This window comes from Geospiza fortis, unplaced genomic scaffold (genome assembly GCF_000277835.1).
Source record: "Geospiza fortis unplaced genomic scaffold, GeoFor_1.0 scaffold1, whole genome shotgun sequence".
Classification (NCBI taxonomy): Eukaryota; Metazoa; Chordata; class Aves; order Passeriformes; family Thraupidae; genus Geospiza; species Geospiza fortis.
Window position 1 is genome coordinate 5,127,091 of NW_005054320.1, and position 10,358 is coordinate 5,137,448.

A 10,358-nucleotide genomic window follows, 5' to 3' on the forward strand; every position below is an offset into this window, starting at 1 on the left:
ATTGTGCCTGCCCTGTGCTGGCACATGTCAGTGCCAAATGATGCTGGGACAGACAGATGGACAAAGCCTGTTAAATTCTTCACAGATGTGAAACTCAGAGAGAGCTAAGGAGCAGTTCTAGGCATTCTGTATTAATAAAGAAGCTCAGATGTACAATTTGTGCCCAGATTGCTTCTCCAAAATCCAGGAGGATTGGCAGAGGGTTGAGTTGTAATTTTGCTCTAGAATGATCCCTCCCCCTTGTCACTTTTCCATGTGGCCATAAAGCATCTCCCAGGATCAACCCCTTTCAATCACATGCTTCAAACAGGTGTGAGCCTCACTTTTCTGAGGATCCCACCCAATGGGTGGAGTACTTTCCATGCTAGTAGTTTCCATACTATTCAGAATGCCCTGAACTCTTTGTGCTTCCCTCTAGGTGTTGGTCTGGCACACAAGAACTGAGAGGCCCACTCTGGTTAATGAAGGCAAGCGTGGGTTTACAGACCCCAGAGTAGAGGTGTAAGCAGAGAACCAGCTCCAGGGTGTGAGTATCTTTGTCTTTATTGTTTTTAGCAAGGCAAATATTCTGCACTTGATTCCTTATTTCTGCTATTATTTCCTCAAAAACTGCATATGTGACTGCTCTGGTAATTCACCATGCCCGCCCCTTGGACAAGAAGTAGATTCTCATCTTTACCCATGTATGCTCTGTATTTCTTGCTCATTCAAGTCTCCTTGCAGACCATATGGGAGTTTTGCCTGACAGAGAGAAAAGAAGCAGCAGAATCTCCCAGTTTAACTCAGTATTAAAGACAAGCCAAAGTCTTGCCCCTGGACTCTTTCATCCAGCTGTAAACTCCCTTTGGTGTGGGAGTTGTCCTACAGCATGGAACAAGATCACACTGCTGCAGGCAACCTTTTGTCCTGGCAGCCCTGCCACCTGTGCAGTACTTCATGCATCCCCTTTCAGCTGTTATCCTGCATTTCATGCATCCCCCTTCAGCTTTTATCCTGCATGAACAGCTGGGGTGTGGGTGCGGCAGGGAAAGGCTGATGGAATGCTTAGAGCACCTCAGAACAGGAACCAGCAAAGCACAACCTACACAGACTCTCTCAGTTTGAGGTGCTGGGTACCAGTGCTCCCAGAGTTAGGAGTACATCTGCTGCTCAGGAGAGACAGGGAATGCACTAGAAAGTACCTGCAGGATTGGGAATTAGGGCAACCACCACGGGTGAGGCAGGAATGTATCAGAGATCATTGATATGTTCTTAGAAAGAGAATGATGATGAAGAAGTGTCCAGATGCCATGCCCTCTGATCTCAATGGGAGATTCCTGCCCCAAAAGTGCAAAAAGAATAAAAGTATCCCAATTTCAGAGTACCCAGCTTTTTCTGAAATCAGTCATAACTGTGTCAGGACACAAGATGCTGAATGATTTAGTCCTACTTTGGAAGATATTACAACAGTACTTTTAGTTTTGACCCCAGTATATACCTCAGCTCAGCTCTACCGGTGGAAATAAAACTGACAGCTTTTATACAGGCAGTCATGAGTATTTCAACTCCTGCACTGATCTCTGTGTGCATCACTAGAAGGTGCACTCAGCATTGCCACAGCACCTCATCATCTCTGAGTGACACCACACAAATAGTGCAAAGCAATCCCAGTGCCTGCACATCCAGCAGCAGATGGTAGGGACTAGAGTCAGTTATCTAAACACAGACACCTGGTGCCACCACAGGGACCCTGGAGTAGCCTACGTGTCCCTCCTACAGGGCACAAACCCTGTACCATTTCTGACAACTTTTTATTAATATTACGGATGTCCTAGAAACCCATAAACGATGCCTGTGCTTAGGCAGCAGGTCCTCTTTTCACCAGTGCTTTTGTGAGACCCACTAGCAACAGGCTCATTTTGCACACTCACCCATGCTGAGTCTGCAGTTGCCTAAAGCTATGATTGCCCAAACTCAGCTCATAAGGACTCACAGTCCAGTTAACTGCTCTGCACGAATCACTTACTTTGTACACGGTGAGCAGGCCTATAAAAAGTCAGATAGATTAGACCCTCCTTGCCTACTTGCCAGAGGAGGGGCTGCTCCATTGGAGATGCACAGTGCAGATGTAATGAGTTCAGAAATGTGCCATTTTTGGATGGGCTCTTTTGCCCTCACCTCTCTCCCTGGCCAAACACTCAGCCATCCTCCATAAGAAATGTAATGCACCAGCTATGGAGTCTCATGAGAATGGCTTTCCATGAGTGATTTGTTGTGGGAAAGGAAATCAACCAGCCTAAAAGATCAAAACACTGCCACTGATCCACCAGCAGGACTTATGCCTTAATCCAAGCCGTCCTCTCCAATGATTTCAATCAGATTGTTGGCTGGATCAACCCTGCAGATTTTTAAGGATCTTTGTACTTGCATTAGCAGTCACTTTGACCACAATCCCTTCTGCACCACTGTCTGTCATGTGGGGCAGCTGCTGTGACACATCAGGTTGGCCGGTGGCATCTACTCCAGGAGACACATGCAAGGTAAATTGCTTGGCAATCAACAGCAATCAAGCAAAATCGTTACATTGCATCTCTTAAAATTTTAAATTGAGATCTCTGCTGAAGGCTTCAGTGTATTGGAAGTTCATACTATCAAGGCTGCTGAATTTCAGAACATTGATAGACATGATCTAGATAAGCCAGTACTGAGAACAAAAAGAGGCAGAATTGCTCCCCTGAGGATCTTCTGTTCTTAGACACAATAGGAAGAATGTTTCCATCTTTCCTTCCTGGCAATTAGTCCTCCTTGAGGATCAGATCAAGCCAGTTAAGTCCAAGACCTCCCAGAACCCTCCTTCCCTTTAAATCCTGCAGATGTGAGTCAGGCAGACATTGCTTGCTGTGGGATTTGGTACTCCCCTAATCTCTAATTGGACCACTTCATGGCTGCTTGCCACAGAGCAGCCCAAAGCTATCACAGCATACATCCCTGCTGACTGTATTGAAACACCTTTGCAACACAGGCTTTGCCTTCTGAGAACAGGAGATGAAGATTAATTTCACCTCGTATTTTTTTTCTTAAAGTCCTGAAAACTATCACAGAAGACTGGTGTTATAAAAACTACCTATTCTTATTGCTAATTTTTATTTACAGGCATACAAAAGAGGAGAGTGTGCTTAGGTTAGCATAGGACTCCTGCTATTGTGAAATTTGGAAACAGAGAAGGTTCATCTGCATTTCACAGCTTCCAGACAGTCTGAATAGATCCTCAGATCTCATCCTCCTACTCTTTCTTTAAAAAAAATTATCAGAGAAGTTAAAATAATGATTTTAAGTGCAGACAAAAAAAAATCTGTCAGAAACTTTCTCTAATTCATATATAGAATCTCCCAGCTAAGACTCTAGTGCAGAGAGAACAAGCAGCTCTTGAGCCATATCCCAGCCCAAAGCCAGGCACAGTGTGGTTGAGGAACCTGTTTACTGATGCCTGCAAGGTTGTTTGCCTGAGCCAGGGGGCATAGCCATGTTGTATTTACAACTTCTTACCTCACCTTGTGTTTGTTTTGACAGAGGCAGAGGGCTGTGATTGTTCCTGAAGTTCATCAGCAACCATAGCAACTGTGCATCCTGCCTGTCCTGCCCAGCGCCCTGATCCACTGCTGGAGGATGACAAACACCCCCAAATGTCACCACTTCAAACAGCTCCCATTGCCCAAAGAGGTGGTAATAAGGAGGGACAGAGCTGAGGTGATGCCCTGAGATCCTCCCGACCTAGGAGAGGAGCGCTTCCCTTCCCCACTGGGCCCTGTACTTTTAACCATTTGTTAAAACTTACTAGATGTGATCTTCATTCTCCACTGTGCCAGCACAGAGGCTGAAATCCAGGATGGGTGCAGGTGCCTCCAAAGGTCCCTTCTGGCATCTTGCAAAACCTTAGCTTCAGTACAGCAACTGTAAACTGCAGTAGTTCAAGGACAGGAGTTGTCACTAAAGCACAAACATGGACTTGTTGGCCTGAGGCTGGTGTGTTCTCAAAACAGCTTTAAAGCAAAGCTGGCATGAGAGTCTCTCCCTCTGAGGGATGCACTCCAGTACGTACACAGATCAGCCCTCAGTGTTGGAGAGGAAGCTGTGCTGACGAACCTCATTTGGGGTTTGGGAGTTCAGAAGGGATGTGGTGCCTATCCCTCAGCTCAGATCTTGAACTGTCCCTGTTTAAGGTTGTTTTGGAAAACTCCATCTGAGAGCCCCAGGCACAGACCCCTCTGGATGAAGTTCCCCTCCTGCACTGGGAGACATGGCAGGTACTGTACCTCAGAGGCCATGCCTCCATGTGCTGCTGCAGAGAGCAGAAGGCAGGGGCAAAGATGGGTGGACTTGAACATGTTCATGGCCTGGAAGCCTGCTGCAGCACCATCAGGTGCTTCAGGAGCCTCAAATCATGTGCATGGACTTGCTTCCTAGACCTCCAGAGAGGAAGACAACTCTCTGAGAGGGAGGAGGGTGAGAAGTGCTCAGAGAAGAGGAACCCTCAGCCTGCACTCATCTGCCGTGAGAACATCAAGGAATGTGGAGACATCATCGGAAAACCTATCTTGAGCACATACATGACAACTGAAATAACAAATGTGGCAAGGTTTTCCAGCTGAAGTTTGAAAGGAGTGTGTGGTACTGTGAAGAGAGAGGAGTCAGTGTCATGTGGAAGGGTTTCCCTTTCCCTCAATAAAACAGGAAGACAGCCAGGTGGGAGGCAGCCTACAAAACAGGAGGTGCAAATGAGGACTGAAGGAAGGATGCACTGGATTAAAAGCACAAGTGTTGGTACCATATGTGTGCGTGGGGAGTGGTGTCGCTGTGACTTTTCCAGGAAGACTCCTTGAATGACCCAGAAACCCCTCTGAGCAGATCTTTAAAACCTTCTTCACTCAGGCCATGAGAAACAAGGCTTAAGGCATTCAAAACACATCAAGGATTTCACAGCTGGGAGAAAGTTATAAGCAACTGAGTCATCCCTTGCCCAAGGAATTCAGGGCTAGCAGGAAACTTATTTATTTGTTGATTTATTTATACTAGAATTCTTCTCTGCCTATTCCTTGTTTAGCTTTGGTTTTTAGCTTAGGTCACATGACATATTCATGAAGAAAGAATATTTTCCCCCTTGCCTCAGAACAGTGGAGCTTGGTGTTCACCGATGAATGTCATATGTTCTGTGCTCCCTGGTGTTTCTTTACAATGGTATCTTAAACTGGCAAAATAATCAGAAACACAGCAAGGGGGGCAGCACAGCGAAGGAAATTACAGTTCTTTTATGCAACAAACGTGGGTGGCACTAAGTTTCTGTCTCCCAAGCAATCACACTGAGGTAAAAACATGAGCAAAGCTCTGCCTCACTCAGCAGACAGTCCCTATGGGCTCTCAGAAAGCCTCCATGAAAGGGGCTCTTTGAAGGGTATCTGAGAGAGGGAGTTGGTCCATATTCCCTCAGTGGAGAAGGAGCAGCCATGCATCCTGCTATAGGACAGGACTAAAGTATGGGAGAGGCACAGGGGATGAGATGCCTCCTTTCAGAGAGAGAGAGACAGGAGAAATCAAATAATAGGCAACAACTACAGAAATGGAGACTGCATTTAGTGAGGCTAAGGCCAGGGCCTGTCTGGATAAACACACCAGAATACAAGACAACCTTGCCAACTGTCTCAGCATGAAGGAAATACTGAATGGGGTGAGAAAGCAATGTATTCTCTGGACTGTAGAAAAGTCCTTACAGAGCTTACTGGCACCTGATAGCATGAAGGAAGTCCAGCATCCACAGAATGCTTTTCACTCTGCATTTGTCAGAGCTTTTTGTCCTGCCCTCTGCAGAAGATAGCAGGGCTTGCACTCCAGTGGGTTTCAGCAGCCCACCCTGCCAGAAGGCAGGTGGGCTCAGTGCTTCTACCCAGCATTAACCCAAGATTAAGCCCCCTTCTTTGTGGTTTCAATGAATGAGCAAGAGTGAGGGAATAAAGGAGTTGATTTATGATCCTCCATTTTCTCCTCTGAGATGGGCAAAGTTTCTGCCCGTATGAACAGAAGGAGATGTGGTGATTAATTCTCCAGCCTTTAACCTCACACAGGTCCTACATAGGTCTAGGCACTGACAGTGAGTGTCTGTAGCAAGGATCTATTCCCATTGCAACAGATCCCACCACACACATGTTTTTAGAGAGCTGTTCTCTCTACATCCTTACAAGAAAGCAAAATTACTCTTTCTGTATGTACCACACTGTCAGTTCAGTCTTGGTCAGAGTCGGCTCTCAAGACCAGCCCTATTGCACCACCTCCATTCTTGCCCCAGCCTGGCCCTGTGGAGCAGACCCTCTGTGAATCAAGAAGTTCTGTCAGGCACTACATTGTGCAGAACCAAAACCTCATCTGGACAGCTGGCATTCCAGGCTAGCAGAGAGATGGACCTGTTCAGCACAAATACTCTGTTCCCTGTAGAGCAGCCTGAGGACAGCAGGACTGCTGGTGGCCAGGCATATCAGCTAAGGGTGGGTGAGTAACAGGCACCACAAGATAAGATGGTTGTTTGCCAGCAGAGAGGGGTAGAAGAGCCCAGGACAGCAGCAGCTGCCAGGGTTACAGGCTTCAGGGGAAGTGAGTGCAGTAAGGAGGGAAGCCACAGATCAAGGCTGAAGTGTTTAAACAAGAGAAGGCATCCCAGTGCCTGGTTTTTACTAGCATCTTAGTACCTGATATTCATGTTCTCTGAGATTCACCCAACTCACCAACCAATGAATATTACTAACCTTTCCTGTTGCAGAAAATACTATTGATGAACAAAAGCGAATGTCGAGAAAGTACTTTTTAATGGTTATTTATTTATATTGAATGGTACTAGAGCATTATTAAATATGATGTGAATAGTATGATATTGCATTGTCTTGTCTGCAGCCTAAGTCCTTACTCCCTTTCCAGGAAAACACAGCAGAATCTACAATGGGAAAAGTATCTATTTTAAGTGTTCTCATTTCAAGGCTACTCATTTCACTCTTCCTCTGACCTAAATGTCATAAGCAAAAGTCAAGCAAAAACATTTCAGGTCCCTGAGACCACTGCCTGCATTATGGAGATAAAGGAAATAGGAGACAGGAGAATAGAGCCTAAACTCCAGTGCCTCATGGCATCTCCAGCAGTCATTTTGGGCATGGTGTCCATCCCAAATGAGATTGCTCTGTAAAGGTCCTGACCATGACTCAGAAGTGAGTGGTGGTCAAAACATAGTGATGCCAAAACATGACATCAGCTATCTGTTTTTTTTAACAGCAGGGCATCCACCTCTCAGAAACATGGAAGCAGTTTTAAAACTCTTCTGAGGAAGCCTTGCTGAAAATTTAGCATACTAGAGAACAAGCCAAATTCATACATTTGTAATAAAAAAAATCACATTCACAAAGGTGTTGCTAGAAAACAATGTGAAGTTTACAAGCCAAGGTCCTGCAAAGGTTTACAAGCCAAGGTCCTGAGAAAGAACTGCTGTGGCCAAAGTACTTGAAACATGCACCTCACTAGAAAAACACAGTGTCATGGTTTAAAACCACCTCACTCCCCAAAAATCAGGGACAGCTCTGCTTGGCTGAAAGCATCCACCTGTAGAAGGACTAATGCTACCTTCCTCTTGCCTTAATGGAAGCCCTGGGAACTGAGAGGGCACTGGATAATGCACATTGACCAGCACTGTATGAGCCCCCAGCCTGGTGTCAACCACTCTGCTACACCAGCTGCTCCTCCCCTCCTCAGGCCCTGCATTTTCAAGGCAAAGCTTCCCAAAGCCACTTTGCTGCACTGTCAGTAGGGATCTACTGCAGCCCCCAGGAGACAGGGCATGGAGGAGAAAGGAAGAGAAAAAGAGCAAGCAAGAATGAATCCCATTAAACAGAATGAGGCACCCCTCTCAGTCTCTCATCATGTTCAGGGCCAATTGGAAGTGAAACCACACTTGGAGGGAGGGAAAGCCCCCTCCCTTGGGACAATCCAGAGGCTCTTGCACAAACTTAATTTCAAGCTCCGTTGAAGATGGTGTTTGGTTTGGGTGTTTTTTGGTTTGGGTTTTTCTCTTTTTTTTTCTTTTTTTTTTTTCTTTTTTTTTTTTATGCATCTTCTTGCCTTTCCCAGGGAGCTGTGTGAAAATGAGAAAGGCAGACCTTTGACTGTGAATCCAGCCCTGTGCCTGGTTCTTACAGATCCAGTCTCACATTGTTTTCCTCCATCACTGCCCTCAATAAATCTCTGCACAAAGGTTGCTAAAATTCCTCCCACCTCCCTTCCACACTTCAGTGGAGACAGTCACATTTTTTTGCATTTAAGCAATGCAATTCATTTTTAATTCAAAACACACCCTAGTCTCCACAGCTCTGTTTAAAACAGGAGCGCTGTGACCTTGAAAAGGTTCAGACCTGCTGGCGCCATGAAATTTCTGACCTGTACTTTGCTCTTCCTGGCTTGCTTGCTTTCTGGTGAGGAAAAGGCTCATGATTGGGTTTATGATCCACTCATTCCAGTGCTCGTGGTTGAAGGGGAAGGAGAGGAACTGTATTTGGTTTGGAAGGCTCCTGAGGGAGACACACCTGGAGATTCAGCTCTCCGAACCCACACAGAAACACGTGCTGGCTGGTTCCTCTGCAGACAGCTGATCTGCCTAGCTATGTTTAGTTTTCCAGTCTGGAGAACAAATATACACACAGGTGAAAATACAGATTAGGGTAGGCTGTTTCCATCTGACCTCATTCTTCTGCCCAAGAACTGGCACAGGGTGGCAATTTTTACAACTAAGCCCTGACTGCAAGGAAGTCAGCAGAGCCACTGAAGTGGAGCAGCTCTAATAGTCCAGCTGCTCCCTTCTCCAAGACAGAGAGAGGCAGACGTCCTTTGTCCAAATTCTTCCTACACTGAGATTTCCTACTGTGACCCAAGGAGGGATTGCAAGAGAAACATAAAGCACTACTGGCCCTGAAACAATTGCCATCCATAGCCCCAGGTCATACCATGAAAATCTTGATTCCTTTCTTTGTTTCTCAGCTGATGCAGAGATTAATTCTTTCCTGTCCTTGGCATTGTACTTGCTGGAGCTATCAGCAGAACAGCGAGTGTTGCTTTGTTTTGTGGAGGGGAAGGCAAGCAGGGTGGGTTTGCTGTCATTGTAGAGGGAATGGCACAAGGAGAATGTAAACAGTAGATGTAGGTGTACAAAAAAAGCAACCTTGTGGCAGCAGCACTGCATGGATTTCAGTAAAGCAAGACTTTGCCTGGGGAAAAGTTCTCTACATTTTTTATTTAAAAACCCAATTAAGTTAAAATTAAATGTAAAATGATGACAATTTGCATCCAGGCCTTAAGCAATCCGCTTTAATTGAATAATGGGTTGTTCTGCACGGGAGAATGACTGAGATCAAGTTTCCCGTACATATGTTTTATACATCTCAGTCCAACTCTGAAGCAAGAGTACTCCCAGCTCCTGATAAAAGTGATATCACTCTCCCCCCATCTTCTTGCCATGCCATCCCATTTGGAAGGCAAACAGCAGCACATGAATCACAGAACAGGTAAGACTGGGAGGGGCACTGGTGACCATCTGGTCCAACCCTCTCGCTCAAGCAGCGTCCCTTAGAGCACATTCCTCAGGACTGTGTCCAGACAGCTTTAGAATGTCTCCAGTGAAAGAGGCTGGCAGTCTGTCTGGGCAGCCTGTCCAGTGCTCAGTGCTGTGCCTGGTCTGGGCCAGGACTCAAGGCTGCCGGGCCAGTGGGCCTGCCATGCAGAGCTCAGGGAGCCTGATGCTGAGCTCAGGGAGCCTGCTCCCCCTCACAGATTTCCTTCTAACCCTCTTCCCAGTGCAAACGCGGCCAATGCCAACTCTTCTTTGAAGCCATGTAGGAATTCAATATCTGTAAAATGTCTTTTCCTCTAAGAAAAAGCAGACACATGAGAACAGACAAATGACTGACAGCACAGTCTAAGCCCCATCTTTTTTTTAAATCAGCCAGAGAAGAGAGGGGCATAAAAGCTGAAATTTTTCAGGGCAGCATGGCCATGACAGGAGGCCTCTCACAGCGGCCAGGCTGCTGTGGTCCCTTTAGGCACTGGCTGAGGTGTATCTATTGCACAGAATCACCCAATCAATCAGTTTGGAAAAGACTTCTGAGATTATTGAGTCCAGCCTATGACCGAACACGACTATAGCAACTAGCCTAAGGCACTGAGTGCCACGCCCCGTCTTTCCTTACACACCTCCAGGGACGGAGACTCCACCACCTCCCTGGGCAGCCCATTGCAATGTATAAATTTCCATTAATCTCTCCCTGATCAGTTTAGTAGCCAATTTAAAGTGGAAACAGCAG

The 10,358-nt window shown here is 46.2% G+C and overlaps 1 protein-coding gene across 2 annotated transcripts in view; it reads left to right on the top strand.

The window, feature by feature from the left end:
- LOC102034447 (galactosylgalactosylxylosylprotein 3-beta-glucuronosyltransferase 1-like) overlaps nucleotides 1-6,890 on the top strand; it is a 27,855-nt gene extending 20,965 nt beyond the window's left edge. For both annotated transcript variants that reach the window (XM_031056638.1, XM_005420558.2), the window contains exons 5-6: nucleotides 419-526; nucleotides 3,550-6,890. In XM_031056638.1, coding sequence (XP_030912498.1) covers nucleotides 419-505 — 87 coding nt within the window. In that variant the 3' untranslated portion in view covers nucleotides 506-526; nucleotides 3,550-6,890. The remainder of the gene's footprint in view (nucleotides 1-418; nucleotides 527-3,549) is intronic.
- Nucleotides 6,891-10,358: the final 3,468 nt, after the last annotated feature.